This window comes from Danaus plexippus (genome assembly GCF_018135715.1).
Source record: "Danaus plexippus chromosome 22 unlocalized genomic scaffold, MEX_DaPlex mxdp_27, whole genome shotgun sequence".
Lineage (NCBI taxonomy): Eukaryota > Metazoa > Arthropoda > Insecta > Lepidoptera > Nymphalidae > Danaus > Danaus plexippus.
Genome location: NW_026869855.1, coordinates 1,069,857 through 1,085,116, shown reverse-complemented (window position 1 = coordinate 1,085,116; position 15,260 = coordinate 1,069,857). Strand labels below are relative to the sequence as shown.

The 15,260-nt window shown below is 29.7% G+C and overlaps 1 protein-coding gene across 1 annotated transcript in view; it reads left to right on the top strand.

The window, feature by feature from the left end:
- Nucleotides 1-12,864, top strand: part of LOC116773702 (uncharacterized) — a 38,520-nt gene extending 25,656 nt beyond the window's left edge. The window contains exons 4-5 of the mRNA XM_032666205.2: nucleotides 8,875-9,070; nucleotides 11,663-12,864. Of these exons, the coding sequence (XP_032522096.1) occupies nucleotides 8,875-9,070; nucleotides 11,663-12,300 (834 nt within the window). The 3' untranslated portion in view covers nucleotides 12,301-12,864. The remainder of the gene's footprint in view (nucleotides 1-8,874; nucleotides 9,071-11,662) is intronic.
- Nucleotides 12,865-15,260: the final 2,396 nt, after the last annotated feature.

Sequence of the window (15,260 nt, the reverse complement as noted above, 5' to 3'; positions counted from 1 at the left end):
AATTGACGTATAGAAATATACAAGTAATAAGAAAATAAAAGTTAAACGAAATTATTAACGCTCAGCTTGACATGTTTAGCTTTAGATTTTTTAATCGATTAATCGAAAAAATTTTATCAAAATAACTTACAGAGTAATGTAAAAATATGTTTTGTATAAATATATAGTAATAAAATCTACATATATCAATGATGTAATATATATATATAGACCAGCAAAGTTTACAACGCTTCTTTCATAATAATAACTTAGCTTATCTTTGCCCGCACTTCACTTGACCGACATTAAACTATATACACGAAATTTTATCACTGAAATAATATATAATAATCAATCTATTATTCTAATTATTTTTGAATACTAATATAATCAATATCATAGTAATGAGGTCTGTCGGAACGTTACAAACGGACCTACAAGCTATAAAACATGCGAACTATTCCGAAGCGTGTCGGCCTGTCGGGTAACGTCCAATTAGTATGTTGGCGTGCCTTCGCTAGGTCATTTGCCGTGACTTTTCCTTAGATACTTACTAAGTGTGAAGTGCTTTTCGCTTGTCGTAATTCTGTTGATACTTTGTTAGCATTCTGTTTCATAAACTTGTAATTTACAACACGTTTTCTTGTAATAACTAGAAGATGATTGTGTGATGGTAGAACATATGTTAAAGTGTTGTGTTCTCAAAGGATTTTGTTGTTTAAATGAAACCAACATTTTCGGATGTAACTACGTATTTTTTTTATTATCTTAAACGACATACTCCTGACGTTTCGGTTAGTTTGCAGCGACCGTGATCATGAAGACGAGTTGACATTCTCATCGGGACTATGAGTAGGTACGCACCCTACTCGCGATACTCGCGACAATCTTAGATCATATTTTTTTGTTTGTTACAAAATCCTAACTTATTACGTAACTATATTCAAAATCACAATTCACGAGAGATAAATAAAAAAATGTATAAAAATAGATTTAAAAGATGGAGGACTTGTCTAATTTTTCTAATCCACAATCCTTAACATGAGAACAGTCCTATGTATCGATTCTTAGTATTTTTCTCTCATTCCTATAAGTCTTTCAATCTATATATATACAATAATGTGGTAATATCTTTCCTACTATAGTATATTATAACTGTTATTAAAATATTAATAAAGTTACAAATCTATTATAATGTTAAAATTCTGTGTTGATCCAGTTGTAAATAATTCTTATTCCGCCATTGAAATACCAACAAAATTTTTGTACGTACAAAATACGTAGTTTATGAAACTGTCACTTAAAACATAAACAAATTAATCCTAAATGAGGATATAGTAATAAATTTTCTTATTATAAAAACAATGTATATTAAATTAAATTATTATATGTGTATATATTTTTTTATTTAGTGTTTTCGCCGATACAGCCATAAACAAGTCAGTGATGTTATTAAGTTGGTAGCACTGTTAATGTCAGTTTGGCATGTCCTGTCATTGCGACGATTGTTATCGAAGATTTCAATAATATAGTAATATTCACGTGAATCGTGAACTATTTGTCATTGTCTAACGTTCTGTGGCCATAATTGAGTACGAATGTTTGTATTATATATTATTAATATATTTATACACATTTATGGCTCGGTTTGATACTATCTGTTAATATAGTTCATTGATTTTATCGGAATATTTATGCGATCAACCCTATTCCGATACGGAGTGTGACATAAAAACTGTATAATAATCAAAAAAAATTAATAAAACCTCATTTAATTATTACATTTCATTAATCATACTTTAGAAAAAATCTTTAAACATAATTTCAAACGTCATACGAATAGTCTTATTTTTTATTCGTTTATAAATATTACAATTGATATTAATAATTATAAAACACATCTTCGTGCAATATATTGTACTATAAGATCTAATAAAGATACAACAAATGCCCCCTGACCCCGCTCTCAACAACTTTAACCTCATATTAACATGTTGAGATCTCCCGATAGCAGCTCGTCAGGGGCGGTTCCTATTACGACGGGGCTTGTTTGATATTTGAATTATATATCGTGAATATTAATTTATTTCGATATAATATTGAATATTTTTTAATCGTGCTAATATTGTTGATATTAATATGAATTATTCTAATATTGGGAATTATAATTATGTGACGTCAGGTATGGTTATTTGCTGGGTGTAAAGTGTATTTTAATTGATTAAGAAATAAGTTTTCGTATGCGATTCGACATGAACTTTGGAGTGAGGCTAGCAGAAAAATTTATTAATTGTATTAACTTTATCTATATGTCGGCCAACCGTCAGCGCCTTCTATCGCCAGAGTCACGTCGCCTCATACGTAATTCAGTTTATATCATGATCGCAAGGAAAGTAAATTGGATGAAAACATAAATTCTATTCCGATGTCTATGCTACATAACCTGAAAGTGTCGTCAAAATTCGTTGATTAGTTTTTGTGTGAAAGAGCAATAAACATACATACATCCATATCTTATTTAAGCAGTAATCAAAGCTATAAAAGAAAGATTTAAATAAAAACGAATATTTTCGGATATACTACGCCTTTTTTATTTTTTTTTAAATTCCATACTCCTGACGTTTCGGTTACTTTGCAGCAACCGTTATTACGGGCAGACGAGATGTGAATGCCTGTCAGTTAGTCTTGTTATTTGTAAATGATCTGTCTACTGTTATTTAAAGAAATCGTTGTAGTATTTTTCTAAAATAATAAAAAAAACCTTAATGCATCCGAAAATATTAGTTTAATTTTAAAAAAATCAAGTTTCTATCGTTTTATTTAAAAAAACAACAATAGTACTAGAACAGTTTTCATTATTCAAATTAGAATGATTTAAGAAAATATTTTCAAGTCAGCTTTTCCACAAATAATCTTATTATATCTATATAAGTTAGGTATAGAGATCTGGACTTATGGGTAACGCCGGAAATCGTCTGAATAGATTTCATCCGAGTTTTACAAATTTTATACTAATAATAACTAATTTTAATTAAATGAATATTTCAATATCTTAACTTGACATAAATTTGAGGCAAAATTTTACAAGCATTACGAGTTCACCAATGTGTGTTGCACCTATAAAATATTTGACACGGAGGTCAAGGTTGCCAGATGCATAAAATAATTTTTATAAAAAACACAACCCAGCAAAACTTATTATACATTATCTCATTTGAAACATAATGACATATAATCTAACCTTTTCGCGGAACAGTGAATAGCGTCTAAACACTGATGACACTTGTTTAAAACAAATGAACAACGCATGACAAATTATTAAACGCAGTAATAACATCATAATCGAAATTCGATTACTTAATATGCGAACATTACCTGCAATATAACTTTTACATATACCTAAATTCAAATGTTAAGTGGACATTGATGTGTCTTTTAAATTATTATTGTTCCGTCAAATTATATATTTTTTTAAATATAAAATAGGAATTAAGTAAATTACAGAATTATACGATGAGTTTTACGTAATCGCTGTATTAAAATATTGTTTCGTATCCATAGATTGTTGTATTTATTTATTATAACTAGGACCTCAATTAGGATTCTGTTTAAATATATTATCAAATTCTTAAAACCTTATAATACATAATTCAAATTAGAGGTACGTTCAAGTTGCATTCCTGATATAATTTATTTAAATTATTGATCGAATTGTTTATATTGTGACCTTGAGATATGCAAATAATTTAAGATTATTTCTCCATATAATAATAAATCAAAAATGCGAGAATTCAAAACAATATAAAGCTAGGAAAAAAAAAATAGATTAAAAAATGAAAATTTGGATCGCATTTGTAATTTGTGTAATGGCGTCCGATGCGTGGGAGCAAACAGCTGTCAACCGTTGTCAACATTCGCTATCTGCTAATGCCTTAATAACCACGCCGGGTCGGGAACTTGGATTAAGAATTACGATTTATTATCTTTATATCATTAAATTCTAACCATTGGAGTATAATTTGTTTGATAATATTAGGAAAATTATTCTTTTTTTTTAGCTGAGTTTTTTTTTACCATAGCCGTAAGTTGTTGGACACGCGTCCAATGTCAACAGATAAATATTATGGCATATGAATCCGTAGTATTTAAACTAATGCATATAATATTATAAGTTTAATATTTAGGTAAAATTTCAATGAATAAAATTCAAATTCTCCATTTTATTAATAAAAAGTGACGTAACATTTTTAGCATTAATCAAGACTGTTTAAGTAATAATGATTAACCTTTACGTATGTGAGTAGAATTGTACGGATACACGGAAACATTAGGTTATTATTAAATTGTCGTTTTGAGATCATTTTAAATTCCAAAACAAAAAATAAACAAGGCTGACAATTTCTTAAAAACTGTTTTAATATAAATATTTTTTAAAACAGACTTCAGAATCTTCATAATCTTTCCAAAGAGGTTTTTATATTAAAACCCGTTCCTGAATTGATTCAAAACATACATCCAATAGTCTCTATAAATAAAACACAGTAATCTATCAAATCTAGTGTATACATGTCCTGTGCGTAATAAAAGCCGGCAAACAATTTTATAGCGTCATAATCACGATAGCCAGTCGGATTTGTCGATCGTTTTACAGCCTGGATTACCTCAATATTACTCGCCTCTTAATACCGTATATTTATACGACATATTGAAAAAAACGTCCATGTTTTATTATCTATGGTAGCTCGGACGTTGAATCTACAATTTTATTTGACGTCACCCGTCATTGTTATAAGAAATGTGCTCCGCCATTTGTATTAAATGGCATCTATTTCAATATATAATGTTACAAGTCAATTTTATAATATTATCATGTATTCATATAAATAATTTCCTTATACAGTCTTGACTTTAAGCGTCGGGATTTATTCTCCGTATAGTATGTTACAAGACAATTACGCTTTTTGTTGTTACGCGACTGCACGATACCAAAAATGGAGGGTTATGTTTTTGACGTTATTTGTATGTATGTATGTATGTAACTGTAAAACATAAAACGATTCAGCTGACTGGTATTATCGATTTGTTTTGATTCAAATTGGTTATGATTGATCGATTAGATTTGAACTTGATGAGAATGTATAATAGCTGTATTGGAAGTATAAAATAATAAAAATGGCGGCTTTAAATAGAAGTAACGTTTGTTTTTTTTTTTCCAAAACCACTTGAAATACTATATTAAAAATTCAAAATATACAATATTATAAGTTATTTCCAATAATTTTTTTCGTCGTTTTATTTTATTTATTTATGATATAAGTCAAAATAAATAAGTCATGATAAAAATATAAAAATTTTAACAAAAAAAAAATTTACGTTAGTATTTTTATTATAACGTATTAAAAATTAAATGTCAAAAACAAATACCTTGTAAATAATTTAATCAATAAAATATGTAGTTTAAAAACGGGAAAAAAGTAAAAGACGATATATGAAAATGTTATTTAATCGAAGAGAGAATATTATGTATGTAAGAATTAAAACAGCACCTAATAGTATTTATTTAATAAAAAAAAAAAAATTAAAACCGTAACGTCAAAAACGATTGACAGTTTTGAATTTTCGACACATACTCGTATACTTAAAATACTTAATAATTCTTAAATTCCGCGACCAAAACGAAAGTCAAAGACATAATGCCGGTATAGAACCCGATTGATGTAATAAATAAAACCGTAGCTTAACGCATAAAACCTATAAAACAAACAAGGCCGTTTCAAGACCTCGAGAAACCCGGAACTCATAAGCGTCAATACAAAAAATCCTATACACTACACAGCTGCATTACCGCATTAAGCCAATATAAATACATGTCGAATTAATATCAAATCAATGTATCATTAAAACGGGTCTCACGCCCCGACAAATTATCTTTCACCCCATCAGAAAGTGTAATAGAAATCAGTAATAAGAAGCGTTAATCGCGCGCGCGACAGTTAGCCATTTTGTTGCGTAGCGGATTGTGTAGTGATGGGATGTGCTGTATCGTTTGTTATCGGTTTTTACGATATGCGCATTAATATTTCATTATGAAGCAAAAATATAACATGTATGTAGTATATAAGTTTTGAATAAATTAACTATCACTTAATCTTTTTAACACTTCGATCTATTTTCAAGCAAATATATTGTAATTTATGTAAATACTTTAATGTTATATAATATCGAATTTCTAATTTCACATTTACTAAGGCATAAGAATAGCTATTTCTTTAACAACAGATAACAAAATTATATACCAATATTAGAATAATAAAAGTAATTCTCAATTTCAAATGAAACTAAATTAACAAAATATTAAAACTGGAACTATCAGAAGAACTAATAATAATAAATTATTAAGTTATTATAAGTTTTATCTAAAATAGCGAAATGAAAGTACGTGACTATGGAACAAAAACGGATATTGGATGTGTCAGTTATGATGGATGCGCGCGCGCAAAAACCGTTCAGTGCCGGGTGACGTCACTAGCTTCACGACATGGAGTTTACAGTAAGGAGGATTTATATATTACATTATAAATATATGTATAGCGTTACTTGGAGGCTTTCATATATTCTAATAGTCTGCTGTCTTAAGTAAAAGTTTTTGTCACCGCTACCGTTATATAAATAAATACGTGGAGCGAAATCTTTCTACTTATAAAAGTTTTCTATTCATACATTTCAACCGAAATGTTTTTTGGTTACATAAAAACTGTAAGTATTTAGTTTCAGACCGACTCATACTATATTGCATATTATGATAAACTCAATTTGTTAGTTAAACTAATTCCTCACAAGTATATCGTGTGACGTAATAAAGAACTCGTTGTAGAGAGTGTCTATATGTTAATAAAGAATCGTCTCAATAATTCTTTTAAAAATAGTTGAGATTGTCAGCTTTTATTTCTTTTTTTAAACGTAACTCGGTTACTTCGGGAAATATGCCCAAATTCAAAAACTTTCAAGGATTAAAAATATATTATGAATTTTTGATTAAATGGTTTTTATAAATTATACCCGGAAATTAATCTTATACCGATATATAGAAAATGGCATTTTATAGGTAATTATAATTTTAACATCAAAGACACATTAAAAGAAATTCAATTGAAATTCAAATACGTATGTAGCATGTGAAGCAACGATAGCTCATTTGTTAAAGTTATTGAGACAACATATCCAGACAGCTGCGGGTTCGATTCCAACCGACATCGTTGGTATAAAAATATGTATGAATAAAAAATATTGATATAAACATATGTATGAAAATACATAATACATTAATAGAAAAGCAATACAATAGTTTAAAATACAAAAAAAGTCGAGTCAACGAAATAGTTTTAACAGAAAATAATTCAAGTAATATTTCCGTCCAATAACAAGAATCAATCTCCATATAATCGACGTTCCAAATAAAACACTTGAACAACGAAAATGGCTAGATTAAAAGATAATAACCAGCAGTTTGTTTGAACCGATAGCACTCCGGCGAACTAATGAGTAGAGAAACAATGTCCAACACCTGGAACTTCGCATGTGCTGGATATATACCATAAAAGATAAAAAAATATTATCACAAAACCATTCCACCTATATTTTTATCTTAAAAGATAACCACTACATCAATTCGGTCTTAATTACCAACAAATGCGGAGGCTGAATTTCGTTTTAATAAAAGGCATTGAATCCAAATAAAAAATCATGCACGTTTTAATGATATGGCATAAATAATTTCACGTAATCATAAGGGCGTGATGAATTAAAAAAATCCCAACCGCAAAAGGGCACTAAATATTTTGACAGTTAAATTTCCGAAATAATAACAGTGTAACGCCTCACATATAACAAAGATGGCGCTAAAACGAAACTATCAATGGGATATCGATCTATGTAATGGCGTAATTATAACTTTGGCGCCAAAACTAACGCGTCTATCGGTTCTTTATCACGTCACTACAGCTACTATTTAAACATTAACTCTGACAGGCCGTTCAATTTTTTTAACATGCGTGTCGGTATGATTAAAAATATGCTTTATAATGGATTTGTAGCATGTGTTACGATAATTGTTGCGTTTTAGTGATATTATTGATATTATGGTCGGATATATAATTTATATTTAATTTTATCAATAATCATTGATTAAGGTTTTGAAGTCTTTACTTTTTTTAATAGACATTTATCTTAAGTTTTTTATAATTTTAATGTTGGTATTTGTAAGAAAAATTAATATTACTTGATACTTGATATATTTAGTAGAATAGTTCAAAAATTTCATTTATTACGAAAAAAACTTTTTTAATTCTATTTGTCAGCCATTGTAGATAATATCGATAAGAATTATGTACTTTTCATTATAAAAAAAAATATGAGGAGTTTTAATAGTCGCTAAAGTTTCACAATAACGCAATGCAAATAATCATAGCATGCAAATTGAGCAATCCGTGAAAGGGAACGTAATAAAATCATCGTGTGGTATCAACTTCATTGAAATCTTAAGTTTCCCTCGACATTAAAAACAAATTACTTTTTGTCATAACTTAAATAAGACGTTCTGTAAACAAACGTACTGATTTATGATCATTACAGTCATTAAGCGAAACTCGAGCCATCTGCTATGATAATTGTAATTTCGCAATACAACAGCCTTCCGTGAAGTATTGACGTTGATGGATTTCTTTATAATGTTTTAATTAATATCACAGCGATATCAAAAACAATATATTAAACTTTAACTTCACTACCACTAAAAAGGTTTAATATAAAAGGTTATATATCCAAAGCTGTCATTTTTAGAATGTCAGACAGCTGTCAGTTTGAAATTCAAATGTTAAAATAAATAATCATTTCCAGCAAGTGGCTACTCCTACGGTGGTGAAGAAGATACTACGTCTGAAACAAGAGAACCCAGGCATGTTCGCGTGGGAGATACGTGAGCGGTTGCTGAGCGCGAGGGTCTGCGAGCCTCACTCCATACCCTCAGTGTCATCTGTTAACAGGATATTGCGGAACAGCGGCCTGGTATGGAACGAGGAAGACGGAAGACACGGTGTGTTTTACATACATATTTTAATTATAACTTAGTAAGTGAGCTGGTGAGTGAGAAGTGTGAGAGAGAGACGGAGAAAGTTTTGAGGTAGATATATGTTACGTGACGGAAGAAAGGGTTACGTTCCAATTAAACTTAATATAAGATATATGTACATATATAACAATAAGACCTTCGGTCTAGAAATTTCGGTATCAAATTCTATTAACTATAATAAGTTAAATAACGTTTAATGTCCAATAAAATTTATATTATAGTAAACCTTACAGTTAGTTGTTACAAAAATCAAAATATAAATCAAATGTAATCCATTACCACCTTTCATTAAAGTCGGTTAACTGTGATCGTGAACACATTACCACGTAACCTACATTTGACGAATTCATTAGTGTTTTTTATTGTGTTGGCGTCAACTTAGCAGTTTGTAGATATAGGAAATGAGAAAATTAGACCCTATTTGATTTATATTTAGTCATACATTTGATTAAATAACGTTGTCCAGGTGATAGTTGACAAAATTCTAAAACATACCAACAAATTGTAATAATATGTTAAAGGAAAAATATTTATTTTATTTAAAGGTTGTACACATTAAAATTATACGCTGAACTTAGTATGTTTTCGTTTAACTACACACCAACAGTATGAAGGTTGCATCGTTTTTTTTTTAAGTTGCAAGGTTGAAACTAGGCATATGTAGAATTATGTTAAAAAAAAACATAATTTACAAAAAAGTCAAATGTATAAAACGGTTTAGAAACTTTAAAATGGATCACGATGGCACGTGCAGTATAATTGATACATAATTTATTACAGATAATAAAAATCTAAGTGTTTTTTTTTAATTCTATAAATGTGTCGCGAACCAATACCCATACAGACGCACCTGCTGACCATAAATTCAATAATTTACATCGAATAATTAATTAACTATTATCATCGGCACACCCACATTAATACTATCATATGTAAATCTTACTTATAAATGCGAAAATCAGTAAGGATGTATGTATGTTGCTCTTTCGCACAAAAACTGCTGAACCGATTTTGTTGAAACGTTACAGTAACGTAGCTTAGATAACGCAATAAGATATAAGCTCAATTTTTTTCCGGAATCCAAGCAGTTCCCGTAGGATTTAAACTTAACCGTTGTATGAAGTCACGTTACACAAACTATAGATGTCGCTAGCGGGTGATAAATATTGTTTTAACAAACAGAATGCTTTATACAACTAACTTAAATTCTTTGAACCCAATTCCGAAAGTCACGCGGCCGTAGTAATAACTAGGATTTAATTAAATTTATATAATTTTTCCACATTCACATTAGACGACTCCTATTAATTATATGTACATAATATTATGAAAAAAACAAATGATTTTTTTTTGTATGTATTGATATTTATTACTCTTTCACGCAAAAAATACTAAACACTTTATGATAAAACTCTCCCGTAACTAGAATGGAATATAGCGTCCCGTAATTAGGATAACGCGTGAGTTAATTAAATTTAATTTATCAACATATTCCGGGGTAATTTAAAACCACATTCCGAATTCAATGCGAGCGGTCGCGGGCACGGACTAGTATGTCATAAGAACATAGAGAAAAATGTGTCAAATATTTTTATGTCCTGTTCAAGCCATCAATAACAACAATAAAATCGCTCGCTCGTGAAGAAACATTCAAATAGTGCTTATTACGTGTTTTAATGTGCTCCACTAACGATTTTAGGTTATTTTAAAGCTTTCCTCCATGTTTTATTGGACGTTGCGTCGTTTTTATTTGTCCACGGATAATTTTTCGACAATTATAACTCAATTTATATATATGATAATTAGTAAATATTTGTATGAAATATTTTAATGGCGACGAATAGAATTTTATAAGCCCAGTAATAAAATTTATTAAAAATTACATCTTAATAACTTCCTAGGGAATTTGTAGACAAGTCTCTTAAAATGAAATCTTAAGACTCGCGATATTACGTACATAAAACTAATATATTCGGATTTACTACGCGTTTTTTTATTATTATCAACTACATACTTAGTGCTACCGACGTTACGGTCACTTTGCAGCAACCGTGATCACGGGCAAACGAGAGAGAAAAAAATAACAATTGTATAGTAATTCCGAAAATATTTGTTTTATTTAAATCTCCTAAAAGATGAAAGTGTTTGCCTTAACTAATAGACAAGTAACAAGCTATATTGAGTGTCCTCGTATAAAGATGGCGTTAGTGTTGGCTTAGATTTTCGTTTCTTAAACCTCAAATTAAATTATAAATACAAACTCACGGATATAAACAATATTAGCGAGAAATACATGATGCAAAGAAATTATTTGTTCATCATAACGATAATAATGAATTCTGTAAATATGCGACGTAAATATGCAGTCCACTAGAACTGTGTTTCTTTTTTAAATCTTTTTAAGTCGTTATAAATAATGATATTTACCGAATTCAACTTGCTGGAATTTTATTCTTTATCCTTAGCGTCACATAAAAATAACACATAAACGTTCATGAACATTCATTTAAGCATAAATCTTTGCAAATTAAACTAAGAGCTACTTAAATTTTACAGAACCGTTCCCGCCATCGGAATTACAAAACAACATGGCGGACTATATGTCAATGAAGACGCCGTTACCTCCCATACAGCAGACGTCTCCGTATTTCGCGCACAACTCCGTTAGAGTTCAACCTCCGACAGAAACGACTTATGATCGCAGACTCGCCACATCATGGCTATTGGCTAATCAGGTTCAAGCTCAAACACTCTTGAAACCGTATCCGATATCCCCGTGGCAGAGAGTCATGATGCCGTATCCGGATTCAAAGAACTTCACACCGTACGCTCTGAATCTACACAGCGAGCTTCTGAACAGAATCAACCCGGAGGAAGTGAAATCGGAGACATCCGAACACATCTCCGTCGAGACGAGCGACGATAGCACAGATAAACCAGAAGATCAAGAAGCTAAGAAGGAAAAAAAGAAGAATCCGTACTCCATAGAAGAGTTACTGAAGAAACCGGACAAGATAGTAACATCAAATCCCGTCGCGTTCCAGAACTTCCTGCGTCAACCGAGCGGCAGCATGATAGAGTACAGCCAAGAGAAGACCAGCGACAGAAGCTCTCCGGCGAGCTACTGTTCCATCCACAGCGGCACGTCCAACGACTTCGATTCAACCAGTTCAGAACTAAAAACGGGTAATTGACATAACCCACACTAACAAATGACATTTCATTATTATTGCCATATAAAAAAAAATATGATCTTAGTGTTAATTTAGTCAGATTAACTTTATTAATGAATAAATTATTGTACATTTAAACATGATCGTTCATAATTAGTTTAGTGTATGTAAATCAATGTAACATAAGATACGCAATACATATTTATAATTTAGTTGATATCAAATACGATTTGTTATTGCTTAAGTTGAACCGAACAAAATCAATGTCTGGTAGCGATTTGAATAAAAAAAAAAAACTAGATTTAATTATATAGCTGTATGTAACGTGATTCTGTGATATTGTACAATATTAGACCGGGAACTTAAATTGTAAAAACATTGCATGAGATTTCACACTGTAAATAGTTTTAAATATAGTTTTTAATGTTAGTTAATAATGTATTCATAGTTATAAAACTATACTAGTGTCCCTGTGCATGATTTAGTGCTCGTGCTATTATGAATTTAATGATACAAATTTAGAATGCCATAAATTAATGTACACATTAGAATTATGAAGCACAATAAACCAAATAGTGAAAGTTATATGATCTTTATTTATTATCTGTGAGTCAATTATTTAATGATTAAAACATACACATTGGCTGTATAAATTAAACGTCGGTTTAAAAATATACATACATTCAGCAACTAAGAGAGGTAATAGCTACTTTCATGAACTACAGCTGAAGGTGTCCCCTACTAAATTTTCATTGTCCAATTAAACTCGGTTAATTTCGAGTTTACACTTATACATTTTCAAGTTCCATAGTAATGTAAAAAATTGCTCTTACTACAAAATACAAATACCCAGTATTCGTTCAGAATTTAATGGGACAAATTCATATTTACTAACGGTTCTGTAAACTGTCCGGATTTTTTGACATAAAGATAATTTTTTAAAATTCCAATTGATGTAGGTGCGGTATATGCTGGCTCAGTGAAAAGCTATTTATTTGAGATTACTAACAGAGACTACAATTTTATTTATTACTCTAGAAAATATAACTAAAATTATGTAGCAATTAAAAATATCTGACGTCTACGTAATTGTAATTATATATATATAATATTGTTGTAAGAGTGTATGTCACTGAACTCCTCCGAAACGTCGGGAGTATGTAGTTTTTGACAAAAATAAAGCACGCGTAGTATATCCGAATAGTATTAGTTTCATTTAAACAGTATATGCGTTATTTGAAATGAAAATACTACGTTTTTATGTTAGTATATGTATAGTTTTGACACTATACATTTCTTTTAAATGAAACTAATATATTTCGAATATAGTACACGGATTTAATTATTTTAAAACTACATAATCCCGACGTTTCGGTTACTTTTCAGCAAGAGTGATCACGGGCAGACGCGTAGTATATCCGAAATATTTTAGTTTCACTTAAATGAATAAAACTCGCGAAAGTCTTAGATCTCACTATACATTTCTGTCTGAGCGCAATTCTGATGTCCACTCGGACAGAGTCTAGTCTATAATTAGTATATGTATTGTTAAATACAAAATAAAAAGTGAAAACTTATATTCCAAATCATATGACGGTTAGATTAAAAAAAACGTAAATTAGTATAGATTAGTAAATTTTTATGCATTAAAAAAAGAGTAGGAAGTTGTAAAATAATCATACATTGCGGAAATTTTATTGCTGTCTAATTACAAGAATGATATGCAAACACGTTGTAATAGAAGTAGGAATATTATGGTAATGTATAGAAAGCTAGGTAATTTAATGCAAAAGTTTAAGCTCATGCCATAGAAATACCGTGTCGTAAGTATTATTACGGATGAATACTAATGAGTCTTTGCCGATATTTTTCCGTTCCATCGTTACAAAGAAAAACATTACAACATTGTATTAAACTTTGTACATAAAAAATTGCAACTTATCATAAATATGAAATCATGTCCTACAGCTTTTAATTTTTATATTTATTTTCTTTATATCTAATCTTGGTTATTAAACAAGAACATCTTAATTTTATGTTTCAGGCTAGTGCTGTTTTACAATTTAATGCGATGTCGAGTGATTATTTAAGTGTAAACGAATTTGCTTCTGCGTCCGAAAATTATTTGTAAAAATTAGATTGTTTAATAAAGTTTACCAATCTTGTAAAGCCTGTTCCTGAATCGATGTGACTAGACAGGGGTTTCTGATGTTTAGGCAGATGCTGCAGATTTACTCACCCATATAAAAGACTATATTTTATAAAGTAATTCAGAAGGTTTTTTTCGTAGCGGCAACACTGCTTTTCTTGATGACACAGCTTTCTTTTAATATCAAGGCAATCTATGATGTACGTCAATAACATTTGAATTTCTTCAGCATAATAGAAGTAAAAATAAGATGACTTACATTCAGTTTTATTCAAATCCCTCGTTTTTTTTCTAGTCTAACCTAAATAAGACAAAATATGTGTTATATAGTATATGTATATGTATAGTATATGTATTATATAGTATTTGCATTTTTAAATACAAATTAAGAAAATTGTTCTCTGAGAAACAAATTCTAAATATTAATATGTACTGGTTTAAAACAATAATCATACTTTTACGGCAATTTAAAAAGTATTGCCCAATAATGTTTCACAGAGTTGTCTATTATAGTTAAAAATCAAAGGTCAAGTTAATACCGGTCCGACAAATTATTATGTAACTTTCCTAAAAAGAGATAAGCAGTCGCTTAAGGAAAATGTAAAATCATATTAAAGGAAAATATAACATATCTTCCGAGATATATAGTATTTAGATACTTTGTAATTTTGTATAAACACAAGATTTTTACAAAATTACTCAGCATTATTTAGTTTTTAAAGAATAATTTTTATAACCCTCATTTTTAAGGGTACCTACCTATCACATATCGTATTACAGCGGGCCTCGGGGTAGAGCTGGAACAGTAGAAGTTTCTAAATAGAACTCATAT